This window comes from Mytilus californianus, unplaced genomic scaffold, assembly GCF_021869535.1.
Source record: "Mytilus californianus isolate M0D057914Y unplaced genomic scaffold, xbMytCali1.0.p SCAF_2, whole genome shotgun sequence".
Classification (NCBI taxonomy): domain Eukaryota; kingdom Metazoa; phylum Mollusca; class Bivalvia; order Mytilida; family Mytilidae; genus Mytilus; species Mytilus californianus.
The window spans coordinates 52,889,584-52,912,842 of NW_026262668.1; the positions used below are offsets into that span (position 1 = coordinate 52,889,584).

Sequence of the window (23,259 nt, forward strand, 5' to 3'; positions counted from 1 at the left end):
CATATCAAAGAGTTGTATCAGCAATGTCTGGGAAGTGTTAGAAAATCGGTGCTGATCAAATATTTTTACAGGATTAATGCCCCTTGGAAATTTAAATCATATGGGAAATTACATACACAGAACTCTCAAGGCTACATTTCTTGTCAGATTTTCAAGGTATCAGTAAGGTTTTAATCTCACCTAAACTTTTACAAAAATCTTCAACTCTGAAACTAACTTGTCCAATTGGAACCAAACTTGGCCACAATCATCATTGCTGTATCTTGTTACACAATTGTGTCCAATGATCCTGCCTTCCAACCAAAATGGCTGACATTACTAAAAATAGAACATAGGGTTGAAATGCAAGTTTTGTCTATTGTCTTAAAAACCACTATAGATAGAAAAAATCTGACTGGGACATGAATGTTTAAAATGTTGAGATCTACCTACTGTCCATTTACATCAAAACTATCAGACAAAATCATATAGGAGTTTCATGTGTTTGTTGCTCTAGATCTTAAATGACAATGTTTATCATTTATTTCATTTTTGCCTAATAACTTGAAAACTATTATAGATAGAGAGAATCTTGAAATTGTATAAATGATCAACAAGACAAGATCTACAAATAAGTCTGCATGGCAGAAACAGTTAGTCAAATTTTAATTGGTGTTAACATTATTGCCCTTAAATGATGATTATTACCATTTTGTTTTTGTTTTTGCCTATTATCTTGAAAGAAAATCTCGTCAAAGATACTAGGCTTATAGTTATGTATTCCAAATGCGCAATATTGCCTATTATCTCAAAAATTTAAGAGAAAAAAATGATCAGCATGACAAGATCTACAAATAATCCAACATGGCCTTAATTGTTAGTAAACTACATATAGGAGTTATTGCCCTTAAATGACAAATTTTACCAATTTCTACAATTTTTTCCTATTAACTTGAAAACTAATAGTTGGGTCAAAACTTTAAGAAGCAAAAATGCTGAGCAGAACAATAACTACGATGTGTAAATGGCTGAAATTGTCAGTCAACTCTTTTTATGAGTTATTGCCCTTTAATGATGATTTTTTTTATCCATTTTTTGCATTTTGGGGGAAAAGTTTGGGGAAAAAAGAAAAACTGCAGACAGCAACAATGATCCACAAGATGAGATCTAATTATATTCCTGACTACAATGTTGGAGAGTGGCCATAGTTGAAGATACACATATATCCAGATGAGCGACACAGGTGCTTTAGAGTCTCTAGTTTTCAAGAGTTAAGCCCCTTGGGAATAGAAGGCTTATTGTAAAAATGACCCTATTGATTTGTATGCCCCACCTATGATAGTATGAGGGGGTTGTTGTTTACATTGAACTTTCTCAAACATTTTCCGCCGAACTTCTTCCTTCAGTTTACAGTGTACAAAAAGATGAAATTATTATTATTTTCCCTTACAAAAATTACAATTTATATCATGAAAGCGAAACAGCAATCCTAGATTCTGTCGTGGTTTGCAGTGTCAACATTTAGGTTCAGTCTGTGGTTAAAATTTTTTAAAGATGAATAACTTTGTCAAGCCTTTTTTATGCCCCCGCCGTAGCGATGGTGGCATTAAGTGTTACCCTTGTCCGTCTGTACGTCCCAAAATTGGTTTCCGTTCTCTAACTTGAGTTTGCCTCAACCAAATCTGATGAAACTTATACACAATGCTTATTACCACAAAACACAGATCAAGTTTGAATTTTGGTGGCGTCACTCTAACCATTCTAGCGTTATGCCCCTTTATAAATGGAAAAATTGCAAAATTTTTATTTTCTTCTTAATATCAAGTAATTTTTAAAATTGGAGTTATCTTCCTTTGTCCATGATTATAGTTGAATCAACTACAATCAATGCTTTATACAATGCAATGTTTAATTTTGACTTCCACTGATAAAACACAGATCAAGTTGAATTTGGGTAGTGTCATTTTAACCATTATTGAGTTATGCCCCTTTATAAATCGAAAGATTGCAAAATTTTTAGTTTCCATTCTGTAACTTAAGTTTGCCCCAACCAAACATTATGAAACCTATACACAATATTCATTACCACAAAACTAAGATCAAGTACAATTTTTTTGTTTTCTAACTTTAGTTTGCCTCAACCAAATGTTATGAAACATATACACAATGCTTATTACTACATAATACAGATTAAGTACGAAATTTGGTGGCGACACTTTTACCATTCTTGAGTTATGTCCCTTTATAAACATAAAAATTGCTGAATTTTTTAGTTTGTCTCAACCAAATGTTATAAAACTTATACACAACCGTTCTAGAGTTATGTGTGTTTACAAATAGAAAAATTGCTGAATTTTTAGTTTCTGTTCTCTACTTAAGTTAGCCTCAACCAAATGTTATGAGACTTGCACACAATGCTTATTACCACAAAGCTCAGATCAAGTACAAATTTGGGTAGCGTCACTTTTAACGTTCTTCAGTTATGTCCCTTTATAACTATATGATATGCAAGCGGGGGCATCATCTGTGTCCACATGTGGACACTATCCAAATTTATTTTTAATTTGGACAGAAGCTTTTTTATGACCAGAGGAAAATTTTGAAAATACTCATTCTCATTTATTTTGTATTTTACTGATGAATGAACTTAGTTTTTTTTTTTACAGTTAACAGTAAGATTCAATCTAAGGTTTAAGTTTTTCTGTCATCAATAACTTTGTCAAATCTTCATGGAATTTTATGAAATTTGGACAGAAGCTTGTTTATGACCATAAGACAGTACTGGTATACAGAACAATATTTTTGAAAATGTGTATTTTTTCATTTGTCCATATGTGTTCGATTTTTACCAATTTTTTGCCTTTTTGCCTAATATCTTAGAAACTATAACATGTATAATAGATAGATAGAATCGTTATGTAGCCAAAATTATCAACAAAAATATATCTGTAAATAATTCATCCTGATGGAAATTGTCAGTCGACTCCTTATCAAAGTTATTGCCCTTTAATGATGATTTTTCCCATTTTACAGCATTTTTGCCTATTATCTTGAAAATTATAATAAATAGATAGAAACTTTGAATAGCAAAAATCATCAGCAAGACAAAATCTACAAGTAAGCCATCATAGCTGAAATCTTCAGTCAACTCGTTATTGGAGTTATTGCTCTTTAAAGATGATTTTTACCATTTTATTTGAGTTTTTGCATATTATCTTGAAAAGTAAAATATGATAAATGAACATATAAACTTTAAAAAGTAAAAATTATCAGCAGGATAAGATCTATAATTACATCAACATGACTGAAATTGTCAATTAACTCTATATAGATTTATTGCCCTTTCATGATAATTTTTATCAAAAATTGGCCATTGTTGAAGATGCAGGTGAGCAAAACAGACTCTTTAGAGCCTCTAGTTTTTCTCAGATATTTGATTATGCATTTAGAACTGTCTCGTTGAACTGCATTTGAATAGAAAAAAAAATTGGTATATGTAGCATTGATGTATAGATTCTAGAGATAAATTAAATATTTATAAATAGAACGTAAACATGTATAGAATTTTCATGGACATGATTAAGTTCAAAAGCAATGAAGAAATGAATCTCAAATTTCCGCAGAATTTTGTTTTAAAATGATACGTAATCACTGAGCATATTTTGGTTTTAATGATAAGAAAAATAATAGGGGGTCATCAGATTTGTTTTGTAGCCTTTATCATTAAAGTTTGAGCGATGCATGAAAAACACACGAAAAATTACGATATTGCAGTGTGAGGCAGTCATGACATTATTTGCTTATTTTGTTCTTCAAAGCATTTTCACTAGGTACATACCGAGACTATGATAATTTTAAATAAAAAACCAATATGTGGCATTCTGTGGTCAGAATTTTAAGAAATTGAAATTCAAAGTAAATAAAATGTATCATATCTATGCTTTTTTTGTACATTTTATACATTTTATATATCCTTTTCATAAATTTTTAATTGATTGTATCTCTGAAAAATATGAATTTTGCATATTTCATGATCACTTATTAAATGTTCAAATATAATTTAACAAGTCCAAAATGCATTTAAAATTTCATAAAAATCCGAAATATAGGAATCTATTGATTTTTTGGTTGGAAGATCAAAGTGCCTATAAATAGACTAAAATTTTAAGGAAAGTTTGGTTGGAAGATAAGATCTTTTGTGACAGTTTTATTTCTGGATATTTTCAACCTTCATTAAAAAATTGCTCAGCTTGTTATCAACATCCTTTGAATGAGTAAGGCCATATTGATAGTTTTGGTCAGAAGATAAAAGGTCAAGAACACAGTACCTAAATAGCCTGATGTTTTGAAAAGTTTTTTTCCATCCAAAAGGGCAACCATGACTAAAATAGAACCTTTGGGATGAAATACAAATAATCTTCTAATATCTTCAAATTTTTTATAGTAGATAGTTTTATAAATCTGGAGGGGGAAATGCTTTGAAACTTAAAACTGAAAATCCATCAAAACATGTCAGGTCATGCCTTATTGAATATTTATTGCCCTTTCATCTAAAAGATTTAAGACAGAGATAGTCAGTCCATCAGTATGCGCCTCATGTAAGTTTTTAGCACTTTTTCTGTTATCCTACTATCTATAATTAAATATTTGGTATAAAGTTATATTTTTAGAAGTTAGAGGTAGAGTCGGATTTTGTTTGGGTTAGGTTGAGGAAATTTCTTGGAAGTTGTGGACCTAGAACATCGAGTTGATAATACTCAAGTTACAAATTTTCTGATTTTTTCAGGAAAATGTGAGGCTAATAATGAAAGAGATATAGTATAGATTGTGCAGGTTGTTCTTTCACTAGTGTATTTACTCTCACATGAATGAGCTTTCATTGCGTTTATTGGCAAATACACTTTGAATACCTAATTCTCCAAACCTTAGAATATTTTTGATTTTTTTTATGTCACAAATACAAGATACTAAGATGTATAGATGTATCCATTTGTGTATGACTGTCTGCAAATTTCCTCCTTCCAGATCCTTTTCTATTCTGTATAATCAGTAATTATTAATTATTAACAAAATCAAACTTTTTACTTCCTGATACATGTATGCTATTGGTTGTGTTTACATTTTATATTAGAATGTATTTTATTTTTTATCTTCAAAATATATGTTTTATTTTGTTTTTGAGTTTTCTGGTTGCAAAAACATTGGGTTAAATAATTTGTACCTACTCCAGAATCGGAGAAACAGTTTTGTGTCAAAAACAATTGGTTTAACTGAATACTCAAAAATTGCTTGGGATTTTTGTCAGGCTAATATATTGTATGTGTAGGGTATTTAAGTTGAGAAAAGATACACCACATTCCTTCTTACTAATCAATTAAACAAAATATAAAAATCATTGCTGATTTAAAAGAATTATTGAAGTATATTATCTTCTTTCAGTTGAGGATAAATTGAAAGAAATTGGCAGTATTGATTACTTTGTTTTCGTTTTGAGCACCCATGGAGAAGAAGTTCATGAAGTATTGAAAAAGAAAAGAGAAAATATAGTCAATATAAAGGATAACAGTGGTGAAAAAGAACAGAAAACAGAAGAGGAGGAATACATATATGTACATCAGTATCACCATTACTTTTATACAAAGGATGATCGCTATAAAACTCAGGACATTATTGAGGCAATAGGTGATTTAAAGGATTTAAAAGGAAAAACTAAAATGTTCTTTATACAGGTTTGTACATTTGAAAATATTAGCGAAGAATTCATGAAGTGGAAAATGAACCCTTGATATTAAAAATGAATAAATTATGCTTGGTGTTAATGAATGAGCTGATAGCAATTCAACACATCAATAAAATTTCTAAAAAAAACATTTAGATTCTAGATGTCAACTTCATGCAGTCTTCAATAATTGATATAACACTACATTAAATTCTAAATCACCTTGAGTGTAAAATTTTGGAATTAATTCATCACTGGGTAACTATCAAAAAGGACCAAAAAAACTGGAAGATAAATAAAACAACAAGAAACTAATGAGATTCCTTGCTTTTAACAGACTTAATAATATGTTGAATTGTTAAAACTAGTTTAAGTACTGAATTCTCCAGTTTTACCTTTCTATATATGGAATATAAATCACAAAGGAAAACCATTGTCCTTAGAAAATGAAATGGGTTCTTAAAATATAGATTTGAAAAGTAATATATTTTGGTATCACATAGCAAATCATAACAAAACATGGCAAGATGATTTATTGGAAGTGATTTTGTAAATTTTTTAGATTATACCTCATACTATGAAGAAGTGGGGGTATGTAGTTCTTACCCGTCCGTCAGTCTGTCAGTTATTTTCATTTTCAGATGCTTAATCAGTCTGTCTATGGTCTGTATTAATCAACTTCCTTATCCTCTGATTGATTCACTTCAAAACTTTGTCGAATAAATGGTTTTGATTAACAGACAGCACTGTTTAAAGGATTTTGTTTTGTTTTTATTTTTTCCAGAATTATACCCCTTTCACCTTTTACCCTTTTCAGAACTGACCTGGTTGTCCCAACTCCTCCTGCATGATTTATTGTATTTACATAGATCTTAGTAAATTGTTAGATCCTGATAGGCAGATGTGCATGCGGTAGGATATTATAATAGTTATGACCCTTTCAACTTAGAACATAATGCCCTATCCAGCACTGACCTTGTAGTTGTAACTCTCCTACATGTTTAATTGTAACTACACAAAACTTGGTATACGGATAGATCCTAACAATCAGATGTGCATGTGGGCAGGATGTTCTTAGATCCTTTCAGATTTCCTATACACATGCCTCTTTGAATTTAGAAAATTTTGTTAGTGTCCAGCACCTGCCTTGTCATTGCAACTCTTCCTTTATGGTTTATCGTATTTACTTGCAGATTTGCAAGTTTCTAGATTGTAAGATCCTACTAATAATAAGAAATTGAACATTGAAAATGTTGGTTTTTCAGAACCATCCTTGTCATTGCAACTCTTACTACTTGATTAATTATATCTACATGGAAGTTGGTACATTGTTAGATCCTAATATGCAGATGTGCATGTGGGTAGGATATTCCAATCCTTTCAATTTTTCAAGATATCTCTTGGTAATTTGACTGGCTCATTTTCAGACGATAAATCATTGCCTCCGACCTGAAGAAAAACCAAATGTGGCTTATATTCTTCAATCATATGCATATATTGTTGCTTTTGAACACTTTATGACCGGGGCGAAGAGTACCTCCCCCCAAACCAAAAAATTCAACCTTAATATCTGTTCTGTCTAAACCTAAATTAAACCAACCTTGATCGCAGTTTTCATGAGTAAATGATTCTAAACGATGAATAAAAGAATTACCAAAAATTAAAGCACGCCGGACCATGGTTCAAAAGCCACTAGTCTATTATAAAATCAATAAATTAGAAATTAACCTTGAAAAACATATAATAATAAATAGTTAAGGTTCGCTTTTACCTTATAATCTGTGGATTCTTTGATGAATATCTGGTAAGCCCTTTCTACAGTATTTTTAAGCCCCCGCTGTACATCCCCTAATTGGTTTCAGTTCTCTAACTTTAGTTTGCCTCAACCAAATGTGATGAAACTTATACACAATGCTTATTACCACAAAACACAGATCAAGTTTGAATTTGGGTGGCGTCACTTTTACCTTTCTAGAGTTATACCCCTTTACAAAGGGAAAAATTGCTGAATTTTTTGTTTCCGTTCTCTTACTTAAGTTTGCCTCAACCAAATGTTATGAATCTTATACACAATGCTTATTACCACAAAACACAGATCCAGTTTGAATTTGGGTGGTGTCACTTTTACCTTTCTAGAGTTATACCCCTTTACAAATGGAAAAATTGCTGAATTTTTTGTTTCCGTTCTCTTACTTAAGTTTGCCTTAACCAAATGTTATGAATCTTATACACAATGCTTATTACCACAAAACACAGATCCAGTTTGAATTTGGGTGGTGTCACTTTTACCTTTCTAGAGTTATACCCCTTTACAAATGGAAAAATTGCTGAATTTTTTGTTTCCGTTCTCTTACTTAAGTTTGCCTCAACCAAATGTTATGAATCTTATACACAATGCTTATTACCACAAAACACAGATCCAGTTTGAATTTGGGTGGTGTCACTTTTACCTTTCTAGAGTTGCGCCCCTTTACAAATTTTTCGTTTCCGTTCTCTTACTTAAGTTTGCCTCAACCAAATGTTATGAATCTTATACACAATGCTTATTACCACAAAACACAGATCCAGTTTGAATTTGGGTGGCGTCACTTTTACCTAGAGTTATGCCCCTTTACAAATGGAAAAATTGCTGAATTTTTCGTTTCCATTCTCTTAAGTTTGCCTCAACCAAATGTTATGAATCTTATACACAATGCTTATTACCACAAAACACAGATCCAGTTTGAATTTGGGTGGCGTCACTTTTACCTAGAGTTACGCCCCTTTACAAATGGAAAAATTGCTGACTTTTTCGTTTCCATTCTCTTACTTAAGTTTGCCTCAACCAAATGTTATGAATCTTATACACAATGCTTATTACCACAAAACACAGATCGAGTTTGAATTTTGGTGGTGTCACTTTTTACCGTTTTCAAATTATGCCCCTTTACAAATGGAAAAATTGCTGAATGTTTTCATTTCCGTTCATTTACTTAAGTTTGCCTCAACCAAATGTTATGAAACTTATACAGAAAGCTCATTACCACAAAACTCAAATCATGTACGAATTTGGGTAGCGTCACTTTTACGGTTCTTGAGTTATGTCCCTTTATAACGTTATATGCAAGCGGGGGCATCATCTGTGTCCCATGGACACAATCCCCATTTATTTCAGTTAAAATTCAGAAACAATCTTTTCTCTCTCCCAGAACAAAGGCGAATGACCGTATGTCCGAGCACATGTAGAAATATGATATTAATTTCTTATCTCAAGAACTGACCAATCACATAATATAATTAGATGATCATGCATGGAACATGCAGTCCTTGACCTCACGTTGATATACTTAAACAAAGAAATTCCTTCTTACACACATGGCATTATGAATTTAAAAATTATCCGAAATTCCAGCCAAAAAATCTTTTATTTACAGTAAATGGTATCCTTCAATCTATGAAATTGGTATCCACAAAAATAAATGAATCCATAGTACTCAAACATCAATCCAGGATAGAGTGGGGGTTAGTCCAGCTTAGAGGACAATTCTAGTTTTGATTAGGGAACATTGTATGGCAGCACCAATGCCACACATTCCCATTGAAACTATTAGCTTGTTGAACAGTAGCTTTGTGTATTCTGATCAGCAGTTCTTTATTTATTCTACTTGTATGTATATATATCACTTAGGCTTGTAGAGGAAGGGCAGGGGTTAAAGAAGAGAATCTAGATTTTGGTCACGATGTGGCAGTAGTGCAGAGTAGAGATGAACAGTCAAACCATAAGAATGAGGGTGTAGATAAAAAAGATGCCATTGGCTGTATGCCAGAGGAAGAAAATAATATAGAGCCTGACAATGTGGAAGAGATTCCTACTACACTAACAGAACTCCATTGTGATGATTGTGTGGTAGCGTTTGCTTCTATGTCAGGTAAGCATCTTGTTAATAGGTTAATTAGAATGACTGGATTATAGAAATATGGTTACTTGGACTTCTGTGGTGGTCTGGCAGTAACACATATGTTCCAGGAGTGTTTATTTGTGTGTGTGAGATGTATAAATATGCTGCCAGGTCACTTGAAAATGGGGACATCAAATCTAAAGCCTCTTGTTGGTAGAGTGACACACTGTGTGCAAGTTGAAGAACCCTTGCAACAGTTTTATATCACACCTATCCTACATGGACCTGTGAGCTTTTGCCATCACTTGGCATCCATTGAAATATTTGAAAGGTCTTCTCTAACTACTGAACCAATTTCAATCACACTTTGAGAGAATGATCCTGAGGGTATCTAGTGGTGTGTCTTTTTATCACCAAACACCATAGAGCCCTAATAATACCACGTGCACTCAACACAATTTATACATCACCAAATGCTTTCAATATTACACTTTGCATGTTAAGATATATATTTTAAAACAGTATTAGAAAAAACAATTATTGACATCTGTTCTATAGAAGATTGTGAAGCCAATGAAAAAAAACTTACCATCAGTCTGCACACTTTAAAAACTATATAATCCAATCTGATAATTTTTTATCTCGCCTTGACAAAGTCAAAAAGCGAAACTTAGGTTTGCTGTTTTTGGCGGCGGCAGCGGCAACAATGTACTACTTTGTGATTAGGTTTGTTAATGGGGAACCACTAGTAGTAGGTCAATGATATTTGGTATACAGTTATATTAGCATTTGCACATCTCATTTACATGGAGATAATTTTTTGTCTCGCCTTGAGGATGTTAAAAAAGCGAAACTTAGGTTTGCTGTTTTGGCGGCGGCAGTGGCAACAATGTATTACTTTGTAATTAGGTTTGTTAATGGGGAACCACTAGTAGTTGGTCAATGATATTTGGTATACAGTTATATTAGCATTGGCACATCTCATTTACATGGAGATTATTTGGACCTTCCCCCTCAGTCATGGTCTATTGAATTTGAAACTTTTGATTACTTAACATGTATTAGCTTGTGATTAGAAACAACTTGGGGTAGGTCAGTGATATTTGGTATGTAGATGCATACATATTGGCACATCTAATTTCCATGGAGATTATTTGGGCCAGCCCCCTCAGTCATGGTCTATTGACTGAATAATTTGCTTTGTTTACATGTATTAGTTCATGATTAGATCAGTTTATGGGGAACCACTAGTGGTAGGTCAATGATATTTGGTATGCAGTTGTATAAGAATTGGCATATCTCATTTCCATGGAAATTGTTTGGCCCTGTATCACCCCCCAGTTTTTGGTGGGGTTCGTGTTGCTTAGTCTTTAGTTTTCTATGTTGTGTCATCTGTACTATTGTTTGTCTTTTTATTTTTGGCCATGGCGTTGTCAGTTTGTTTTCGATCTATGAGTTTGACTGTCCCTCTGGTATCTTTCGTCCCTCTTTTGGAGTGCCAAATGTGGAGCAGAATCTGCTTGCCCTTCTGGAACCTGATTCTAATCATGTATTTAGATTTTGGAATTTGGACCCCTTTTTGAATAGACAACTTTGGAGTTATGTCCTTCACTGGAAAAGTTCTTCAATTATGGACGCCTTTTGGACGTCTTTTACCAGATAGAGGGGACCGTCTGTATCCCTGCACTATTAAAGTTCATTAAGTGCCTTTGCGATTGTCATTATGCAGGATAAACAAGAAATAATGTTTGTTCCGTAGGTACTTAATCACAATTCTCTAATGACAGCAGTGCTGATTATCAATTTGTGCAATATAGCATCATATTTTTTTAACCACTTGCTCAACATGGGAAGGAAGTGACACTAAAAGCACAAATGATGTTCACTAAACCCAAAGTTTTTGACTGAAATGCTATGAACTCGAAAGTGGTCTATTGGTCCACATTGAGGTACAAAGGGTCCAAAATTAAACTTTGTTTGATTGAATTATAAGGGTTCTTTGATATGCTGAATCTAACCGTGTATTTAGATATTTGATATTGGTGCCCGTTTTCAAATTGATTCACATTAAGTGCCAAAGGGTCCAAATTAAACTTTTAAAAAAAAAAATGAATTCTTAGGGATCTTTGATATGCTAAATCTAACAATGTATTTAGATTTTTATACGACCGCAAAACATTTTTGTGGAAGTATATTGGTATGATGTTGGCGTCGTCGTCGTCCGAAGACACATTGGTTTTCGCACTCTATCTTTAGTTTAAGTGAATGGATCTCTATGAAATTTTACCATAAGGTTCAATACCACAAAAGGAAGGTTGGGATTGATTTTGGGGGTTATGGTACCAACAGTTAAGGAACTAGGGGCCAAAAAGGGGCCAAAAATAAGCATTTTTGTAACTTCCAGACATAACTTAGAGAGTTGTCTCATTGGCACTCATACCACATCTTCTTATATCTAATAACTTGTGTGTTAGTGTATGGATCTCTCTGACATTGTACCACAAGGTTCCATATCACACAGGGAATGCTGGGATTGATTTTAGGGGTAATTGCCTCAAAATATTAGGAATTAGGGGCCAAAAAAGGGGCAAAAAACAAACATTTTTCTATAGTTCAGGACAATAACTTGTGTGTAAGTGTATGGATCTTTCTGAAATTGTACTACAAGGTTCCATATCACAAAGGGAAAGCTGGAATTGAGTTTGGGGGTAATTGCCCAAAACGTTTAGGAATAAGGGGCCAAAAATATGCATTTTTCTAGTTTCCAGACAATAACTTGTGTTCAAGTGTATGGATCTCTCTGAAATTGTACTGCAAGGTACCATACCACAAAGGAAAGGCTGGGATTGATTTTGGGGGTAATTGTTTCAAAATATTAGGAATTAAGGTGCCAAAAAAGGGGCAAAAAACAAGCATTTTTCTAGTTTCAGGACAATAACTTGTGTGTAAGTGTAGGGATCTTTCCGAAATTGTACTACAATTTCCATATCACAAAGGGAAAGCTGGGTTTGAGTTTGGGGGTAATTGCCCTAAACGTTTAGGAATTTGGGTCAAAAAAGGGGCAAAAAAAAGCATTTTTCTAGTTTCCAGACAATAACTTGTGTTCAAGTGTATGGATCTCTTTGAAATTGTACTGCAGGAACCATACCACAAAGGGAAGGCTGGGATTGAGTTTGGGGGTGATGAATCATAAGGGGGTTCAACAAATTTGGGGGGGAGGGATTTTTTTTTCCTTTTTATTTTCTTTTTTAAATAATCCATTTTAAATTGGTTATTTCTGATTTATATATAAAAGCAAATAATAATGATATGGTTTGAAAAGGTAAATTAAAATTTTTTAAGCTCTTAGACCACATTTATTCTGTGTCAGAAACCTGTGCTGTGTCAAATATTCAATCACAATCCAAATTCAGTGCTGTATCAAGCTTGAATGTTGTGTCCATACTTGCCCCAACTGTTCAGGGTTCGACCTCTGCGGTCGTATCAAGCTGTGCCCAGCGGAGCATTTTATTGATTTTGGGACTGGTTTTCAAATTGGTTCACATCGAGATCAAAAGGGTCCAAATTTAAATTTGTTTTTAACAAAAATTGAATTCAATTGATATGGTGAATTTAAACATGTATTTAGATTTTTAATTTTTGGGTCAAGTTTTCAAGTTGGTCCAAATCGGGGTCCTAAATTAAACTTTGTTTGATATCAACAAAAATTGAATATATGGGTTTCTTTGATATACTGAATCTAATTATGTATTTAGATTTAGGATTTTGGGCCCTGCTATCAAATTGGTCTACATTGAGGTCCCAAGGGTCCAAAAATAAACTTTGTTTGATTTCATCAAAAATTGAATTCTTGGGGTTCTTTGATATGCTGAATCTAACCATGTATTTAGATTTGGATATTAGACCATAAAAGGTAAATGCCCAATTTCAAATTATTTAAGTTCTTAGACCACATTCATTCTGTGTCAGAAACTATGCTTTGTCAAATATTTAATCTGAATAATAGAAATTGTAAGTTGAGTCATAGTTAAAAAATAGATACAGCCTCAAATCTAATTTTACAAAAGAAATTATGTATAAATATAGTTTGAAATTTGCTGTTCATTATTAGATATTTTGAAAAATAATTAGAGATAAGTTTTTTAGACTTTTTCTTTTTATTAGTGAGGAGTGATATTTTGTAAATTTTGTTTGAAGAACTTCGTGTTAGGTTTGTTTGTTATTTTGTATAAGCTTATTTTCAGAAATGCTCTAGTATATATATATTTTTTTTAGATAAATGAAACCCTTTAAAAACTTAGATATTATTGTCCATTAATAACTAAGTAAATTAAATTCTTGGTGTACTTGTATATGCTGAATCTAACTGTGTATTTAGATTTTGGATGTTGGACTATAATAGGTAAAAGTCCAATTTCCAATTTTTCAGTTTCTTTGACCACATTCATTCTATGTCAGAAACCTTATTATAATGCTGTGTCAAATATTAAATCTCAATCAAAATTCAGATCTGTATCAAGCTTGAGTGTAGTTTCCATATACTTGCCCCAACTGTTCAAACAAGGAATTATTTGAATCTGGAATAATTTTGAATTCTGGAAAATTGATAAGAAATGTATGATGAAAACTAACCCAACATTAGTGTGCGCATGGCTATGGTTCAAGTTATTTTCACTGATATTTCAGTATCAACTAACTAAACCCCCTTAGCAATGCACGCATGGCTAACCCTATTTAGTTGGGTTAGTTTTCATCAAAAATAAGTTATCAATTTTCCAGAATTCAAAATTATTCCGGATTCAAATAATTCCTTGTTTTCAGGGTTTGACCTCTGAGGTCGTATCAAGCTGCATCTGCCGGAGCATTTTATCTATGTACTGTTTTGTGGACTTTTTGTTGCTTTTCATATTTTGCCATGGCATTGTCAGTTTGTTTCCATCTTAAGAGTTTGAATGTCCCTTTGGTATCTTTCGCCTCTCTTTTAGTATCATTGGAAACATTGTATAATTATAGGTTACATAACGAGTGAGGATTGGATATCACTTGATATCAACTCGAGTTATTTAATTTCAATATGATAATAAACGAGCCTTTGGCGAGTTTATTATTACTATTTAAATTAAATAACAAGAGTTGATATCAAGCGATATCCTATTCTCACAAGTTGTTAAAACTTTTTCTCTTATGGTCAACACTTTCATTGTGTTAAATTAAAAATTCTGCGAATCGTTGATCTAGTCTTTTGTACATACCAGTATGACGTCATATGTCCTGTTCCGATGTCAAACTTTAACATCAGACATTTTAAAACTTTTTGTACTCTTCAGAATGTAATAAAATGTGACAAAAAGAAGATTTTCAGGTGAAAAGTGTGAATGTTTTGTATATTATTGAAGAAATTACATATGCCGGTTGCCATGGACGAAATGTACATCGTCTTAACCTTTGAAAGTTATCAATGACCTAACGATTAGCCAATGGAAATGTCGTTATATCATCTCATGATGCTGAATAAGCCAATCAAATTACCGGTAATGCATATTTTCGTATCACTTTTTCGTATCACACTCCGTGCAGTGTGATACGAGAAATATCTCTTCATGCAAGAAATAGATAACAGGCCATAACCATAAGAGAATACGTGATCAAGTATAGCTGAAGAGGAAAACACTTTTTTATTTTACACATTCTTGAAAGACAAACATTGATAACCTCAACCTATCACTTAGATTATAAGCTTCAACAAAGGGAACTTACTCTGTTGCCAACAAAGCTAAGACCATTACAAAACACCAATTTTTTGTCAAATCAAAAGGCCAAAAACAATAGAGCTGCATCTAAACGATGAACGAAATTTAAACTTTTACATGATGTTTATAATTTTGATTAATTAGGTCCCTGCAACAAAATGTTAGGGGCATATTATATTACCTCTGTCCATCCGTCACACATAGGGTATACCGTTCCTCCTACAGTTATCCAACAAAAACTTTCATATTATGTAGGGTGTTAATACCTATACCAAAGGTGTGCACTTAACGTCAGGATTTTGATATATATTTTCTACAAATGACAGATTGTTGAACTTAATCATTTTATTGTAGTACAAGGCATGCAAGGTAGGTGGTTCATGATAGTACATATACTAAAGGTGTGCATATCATAAGGATTTTGTTTTTTTTTCACATGTGAATTTCTCACTTTAAGTCTTATTATGAGTAATGGGATAATAATGTTTGGTATATGGGATCCTTGCAAGGCCATATGTCTGTCAGACAGGGTTTGCCTGACCATGACCTCATACCATGGTCATAATGGATAAGTGATTAAAATAAGGTGATAGTAGGTCAACTATATTTGGTGCACCACATCAGTGGTCTTGTGGTAGCATGTGCGGGAGGTTGTGGGTTCGAACCAAAGCCGGGTCAAACCAAAGACTTTAAAATTGGTATTTGCTGCTTCTCCCCTAAGCATGCAGCATTAAGGAATAAGAGCAAAGACTAGTTGACTCGGAGTTAGAATAATGTGTCTGGTAAGGTGACATGTCTTCCTGTGGACTGTTACCTTGTGGAACTAGCATGTTAAAAATCCAGCTCAGCGTGTCGGTCTAGTACAAAGCAGGGTTAATATTCATATTACATTAACATGTTCTCGTCCTGAATATGAATATCAATTTGCCACTGGACGTTAAGCAGCCATTCATCATCATCATCATCATATTTGGTGCATGGAATAATTGTATTTATGGGGTTTTCCTGTTTATGGGGATCCACTAGTAGGTCAATGGTATTTGTTATGCAGTTGTATTAGCATTGGCAAATCTTATTTCCATGGAGATTATTTGGTACCGCCCCAACATTCATGGTCTATTGACTTTGAAACTTTTGCTAAGTTTACATGTATTAGTTTGTAATTAGGTCAGTATATGGGGAACAACTTGTGGGAGGTCAATGATATTTGGTATGCAGTTGTATAAGAATTGGCACGTCACATTTCCATGGAAATTTTTTTTTTGCCCTGTTCCATCAGTCATGGTTCATTGACTTTGAAAATTTTGCATAACTTACATGTTAAAGTATTGCTATTTTAATTTCAAAATTTGCATTTTACTATCCAAATAACAAAAAGGCCAGACAAATCTTTGTGTTAACAGTTTATTTTGAAATGAGGAAAATCTATGTACTAAACTTTATTATTATAGGAATAGTTATTTTTTAGGCAGTGTTTTTCAAAGTAAACTTAACAATGGATCTTTTTGTAATTGAAACACCTTTTTCCAATGTTATTGATTAAATTACTATTTTATCCAATTGAAAAATTACAATTACTTTCTTACCTCAACTGGCCCAAAGAGCCATGTGAGCTATTGCAGTCTTTTTGCATCCTGAAACCACTCAATGTATTGAATTCAAAATTTGCCTGCTTCATCTTTGGGATGTCTACTATATAGTTTGTGACTCTTGTCCATGTTGATCAACCAACATGGCCACTGTGGCTTATATTAAAAGATTCTAGGGCTAAAATACTGCAGTATCTTGAATATTATAGGATTTAGGTTAAAAAAGTAAATTGCAAAAATGATAATGCACAACAGGGTCCATCTTCCCTGAAATTTTAGAAAAATCTGTCAACCTTTCTTGGAGTTGTTGCCACTGAAATATCCATTTTTGTGTTGCCTCAACAAAGGCATTCTGTGTCAGGTGACTGCAGCATCAACAATGTATTAGTTTGTGATCCGGTCTATCTAAGGAAACCACTAGTGGTAGGTCAGTTATATTAGGTATACAGTTGTATAAGCATTGGCACATCATATTTCCATGGAGATGATTTGGCCCCAACCCTCAATTATGGTCTATTGACTTTGAAACTCTTGCTTAGTGTACATGTTAAATCTTGTATTTAGATCACTTTAAGATAAATCACTAACTGAAAGTCAATAATAGTTTGAATGCAGTCGTATAAGCATTTTCACATCCTATTTCCATAAAGATTATATGGTCCTGTACACCCCTATTTTTTATAGAGTTGTACTTGTAGCCCCTGAAATGTTGATTTTACTGGGATTTTGTTTGCAGTTTTTGCCTGTTATCCCATAAACCATAGGAGCTAGGTTAAAAGTATAAATTATGAAATAATAAATTACAAAATATGACTAGTACGTCCTCATTAGCATACTGCCATCTTTTAAAAGGCTAGCCTCTAGTTCAATTACCCCATCCTTGTATTGGTGATTAGAATGATTGTAAGGTGTACATGTTTGTCTGAAAGGATTCATCTAACCTTGGTCTCTCATTTATATGGATCATCAATAATGTGTTGAATTTATGTGATATTTGTAGTAAGACCTTTCTTTATCTTATAGACCATCACCATATATTCAATCATTATCAGTAAATCAGGTCGGACAATATAATGTGAGCACTCTCAATTTTTTCCATATAATTTTTTTTAGGTTTCTTTATAGGCAAATCATAGCCTTTGCCAGTGCTGTATTTGAGGCGCAAGACTTTTAATTAAGTACACTTTTCTAGCAGTGCCTCAAGTTTTTGTTGATATCAATTTTGGTGGTTGAAGAAACAATTGCTACTTCAGGGCATCTTAGTTTTAGGTTTCATCCATTACTAAACATTTGTATTTTGTTGAATGTTTAATTCCTACATATACCCAAGAAATCCTCAAAAATTTGTATTCCACAAATATAATGAATCACAGGTTACAGTTATTTAAACTTTTTTTTTTTAGGAAAGTATGCTTACCGTAAAGAGAATGATCCAAATCAGGGAAGTTGGTTGTTAAGAGCCTTACATACCACAATGATTGAGAATAACAAACTGGAAGACACTGTTCACATACTAAATATACTTACAGGAGTCAATAGGGAAGTTAGTATTAAAGAAGCATGTACAAAAGGCTACAAGATGCAACTAAAAGCACAATCTTGTTTTCTCCACAATTTGACTTGTAGTGATGAAACATTGCAATTTAGATTTCAGTCTTCACCAACAAGTGCATAACCAACTAATGATAGATTTTATAGAATAAGTATCAGATTTCTGAAACTATGTTCATGTACATGTTAGTTTTATTTAATCTTTTGAGAGAGCCTGTTTCAAAACAAAGTTTTAAATCACTCTGATCAAATAATTAACTGTAATTTACTGAAAAGAGAGAATGTTCTAGATTTAAATGTTTTTAGTGTTATAAAAAAAAAAAAAAAAAGCTAATTATCAGATTCATTTACATGATAAACAAACATGTAAAACCAATCAAATAATGATTATCACAGAAATTTATCTATATATCTAATTTACACCCTGGTATATATATCATATTTGTTCTTAATAGTAATTTTAGTTTGGAGATCTATCCCAAGCATTAAAAAAAATGAGAATGGAAATGGGGAATGTGTCAAAGAGACAACAACCCGACCAAAGAGCAGAAAACAGCCCAAGGCCACCAATGGGTCTTCAACACGGCGAGAAATCCCGCACCTGGAGGCAGGCTTCAGCTGGCCCCTAAAAACTTCTTGCCAAAAGGGATTTTTTACATGTTTACTTAGTCCTACATAATGTAGTTCTATTAATTTAATTTTTTCAGTAACTTACAATAATTATTAGTTTGTTTAATAATCTTACTTATCCAAGTTAATTTTAACCCTTTATATTTTGTTTTAAGTTCAACATGTTATTTCCACCCAAATCATATTGTCAGGTTACCCATTTCAAATAAAAGAAAATGAATGATTTTAAGTAAACCATTGTTTGGATTTGGTAATGTTAAAAATAAGTGATTAAGCTTTAAAATTATAAGACTTTTAGAATTTTTCTAACTGGAGATACTTACTTTATTGACCAACTCTTTATTGTTCTCGCAATCTCTCTAACTTTACGTCCATAATTTACATTTTATATTTCTTGCAAATCAACTGAATTTTATACCTAGGAGCGTACAGCTTCTGCAACCCCACTACAATCCCCACTTTACAAACATTGTATCTTGGCTATATTTCTTTTTCCCAATCCATGCTACCTTTTTAGCTCACCTAGCCCAAAGGGCCAAGTGAGCTTTTCTCATCACTTGGCGTCCATCCTCATCGCCCTTTACAAAAATCATCTCCTCTGAAACTGCTGGGCCAAATTCATCCAAACTAGGCCACAATCATCATTGGGGTGTATAGTTTTAAAAAATGTGTCCGATGACCGATGACGATGATGATGTGCCTGCCAAACAAGATGGCCGACATGGCTAAAAATAGAACATAGGGGGTAAAATGCAAGTTTTGTCTATCATTTTGAAAATCATTATAAATAGAGAAAATCTGACAGGGGCAGAAATGTTCAGAATATTGAGCTCTACCAATTGTTTATATACATCAAATCTGTCAGACGACTTATAGGAGTTATTGCCCTTAAATGACAAATTTTACAATTTTTTTTCATTTTTGCCTATTATCTTGAAAACTATAATAGACAGAGAGAAACTTTAAATTGCAAAAATGATCAGCAAAACAAGTTATACATACATGGTCGAAATCGTCAGTCGACTCCTTATTTGAGTTATTGCCCTTTGATGACGATTTTTACCAATTTTTGCGTTTTTGCCTTATATCTTTAAAATTATAATAGATAGATAGAAACTTAAATTAGCAAAAATGATCAGCAAGACAAGATCTACAATTTAGAGAAATGGAAGAAATCGTCGGACAACCAACTCCTTATTGGAGTTATTGCCCTTTAATGACAATTCTTACCATTTTTTTGCGTTTTGCCTTATATGATAAAAATTATAATAGATAAATAGACACTTTTAATCACAAAAATGATAAGCAAGGCAAGATCTACTAACAAGTCAAATTTTGCCGATATAGTTATTAGACTGTCACTCTTTATAGGAGTGCTTGCCCTTAAATGAGGATTTTTTTTTACCCTCTTTTGTGTTTTGAGCAAATTAAAGAAGATAGAGAGAAACTAAACAGACTAAATGATCAGCAATCCAAGATCAACAAAACAGAGATTTTTGTCATGAATTCTATTCTCGTCTACAATGTTTGAGAGTGTCCTTTGTTGAATATGCACACAGACCAAGGTGAGCGACACAGGCTCTTTAGAGCCTCTAGTTTTCTAAATTCATCAAGAGACCAGACCATTCATCATATAATTCTAAAATACAAAGAGATGTATCTAAAGCTTGTGGTGACCATCTAAAATAAGTTGTGTCATAAGCATATTGTGATATCAAAAATTCTGAGTCTTCAATTGTAATACCTTTAATATTTTTTGTTTTTTCTTAGAAGTATCCCTAAAATTTCACCACATTACAAAGAAATGTAAAGAGATAAAAAATGTCAAAATTATTTTGTTATAAGTATATGATAAGTAATGAAGTATGAAAAAAACTGCATTTGTGGAAATAAAGTAATAACTAATTAAGTAATGCTATGTATTTGCACACTTTTTTACGTGAACAATTTTTTAGTTATCTATACATGTATCATTTTACATTAATCAACATCGAAATGGTTTCTTTTTGAACATGTCTTATAGGTCTGCAAAAAGAGTCCTAATTTTTATATAAGTCAGAATAGAGATATTTCATGTCAGATATGGTTTCTTTGAGATTTATACGTGTGTAATGCATAATTTGTAAAACAATTAAACACCTCTTTATTCCTCGGCTTACAATTGTATGCAAACAATGTAATGGTGCTATAATTTTTGGTAAACTATGGCTGCACTGAATTATTTCATAAATAATTGAGGATGCCAAAACCTTTGTTTTTTTTCTGATATTCAGTGATGTAGAAGATAGAAAATATATTACTTGATTAAGTCTTTTTTTTTTTTAGAAAATCCAAATTATCAGTGTTTTTTTACATATTTTTGTAAAATTGATTTAAAGTTTTAATATGTATTTTTGTTCTCTTATTTATTTTAAATTTGCTGCTAAGAAATTATAAATGTAAATTTTTGAGATTGGATGATCGTCTAGCAGAAACTTCATTAAATGCTTGTCAATATTTTCACAATCTAATTGCAATCATACAGAACTTAATGTTTTCATTCCCTCAGACATTTTTGTCTCGTCTGCAACGAAAGTCGCGGAAAGCGAGACAAAGGGATTGCTATTCCGGCGACAGATCAGGCTCTGGCATCAACAATTGTTAAGTTTTCTGCTTAAGTTAGTTTGATAGGAACTACTTGTGATAGATCATTGATATTTAATATAAAATTGCATTACTATCAGTACATATCAGTTTGATGACTATTTTGAGGCCCTGCCCCCTAGAACATGGTCCAGTGACTTTGAATTAATTAGCAGTTTTCAATGTTAAGTTTTCTGCTTAAGTAGGTTTGATAGGATCTACTTGTGATAGATCAATAATATTTTGTATGAAGTTGCATTACTATCCTAACATATCAGTTTGACGACTATTTTGAGGCCCTGCACCCTGGGACATGGTCCAGTGACTTTGAATTAATTAGCAATTTTCAGTGTTAAGTTTTCTGCTTAAGTTAGTTTGATAGGATCTACTTGTCATAGATCAATGATATTTTGTATGAAGTTGCATTACTATCAGTACATATAAGTTTGACGACTATTTTGAGGCCCTGCACCCTAGGGCATGGTCTAGTGACTTTGAAATAATTAGAAATATTCAATATTATGTTTTCTGCTTAAGTTAGTTTGATAGGATCTACTTGTGATAGATCAATGATATTTTGTATGAAGTTGCATTACTATCAGTTCATATCAGTTTGATGACTATTTTGAGGCCCTGTCCCCTAGGTCATGGTCCAGTGACTTTGAATTAATTAGCAATTTTCAATGTAAAGTTTTTCTGCTTAAGTTATATATTGATAACAACTACTTACAATAAACAACGATATTTTCTATAAAGTTACATTACTGTATGAACATCTCAGTTTGTCTACAATTTTCAGGCCCTGATCATGGTTGAGTGACTGAATTAATAAGCAATGTTGCTGTCCATCAGATTGTCTTTATCTGAATTTTATGCCGATAGGCAAGACATATCTGTCAACAGTTTATTATTGATATAATTTATATTGTAAATTGTAGCTATCTATAAAGCAGAAAGCTTTCCCATTCACTAGAAAACTAGATTTTTTTTCTCTCCATCAAGTATACATTCTGTCCTCTGCATTTGATAATCATTTTTATTTCTGCAGTTATGAAAAAAACATTTGGTGATTTAAAAGATTTATATTATCAGATTTATTTCTTGTAAGTCTTTAGTGACATAAATTTACAACAAGTGTTTTATATGTGCCTGGGTTTGAAGGCTCATGGCATGTTGTGTTTTGTATACTGTAGTTTGTCTTTTGATCGTTTTTCATATTTTGCCATGGCATTGCCAGTTTGTTTTTGACTTATGAGTTTGAATATCTCTTTGGTATCTTTCGCCTCTCTTATTATTTTTACATGCTCCAAATAACCCGAATGTTGGGTTAACATTTGTGGGTACTGTGGATTCAATCTGTCGTAGAAAGCTCAACATAGGGATAGTGATCCTGTGGCGGCAGCGTTAACTTACTACTTAAAAGCTTTATATTTTAGTAGGTGGAAGACCTGGGTGCTTCATACTTTGTATATAGATGCCTCATGTTATGAAGTTTCCGTCTGTCATATGTCCATTGTCCTTGACCTCATTTTCATGGTTCA

At 32.6% G+C, this 23,259-nt stretch overlaps 1 protein-coding gene across 1 annotated transcript in view; it reads left to right on the forward strand.

The window, feature by feature from the left end:
- LOC127730015 (uncharacterized) overlaps positions 1–23,066 on the forward strand; it is a 40,563-nt gene extending 17,497 nt beyond the window's left edge. Inside the window, exons 4-6 of the mRNA XM_052238061.1 lie at positions 5,419–5,708; positions 9,366–9,606; positions 18,319–23,066. Coding sequence (XP_052094021.1) covers positions 5,419–5,708; positions 9,366–9,606; positions 18,319–18,590 — 803 coding nt within the window. The 3' untranslated portion in view covers positions 18,591–23,066. The remainder of the gene's footprint in view (positions 1–5,418; positions 5,709–9,365; positions 9,607–18,318) is intronic.
- Positions 23,067–23,259: the final 193 nt, after the last annotated feature.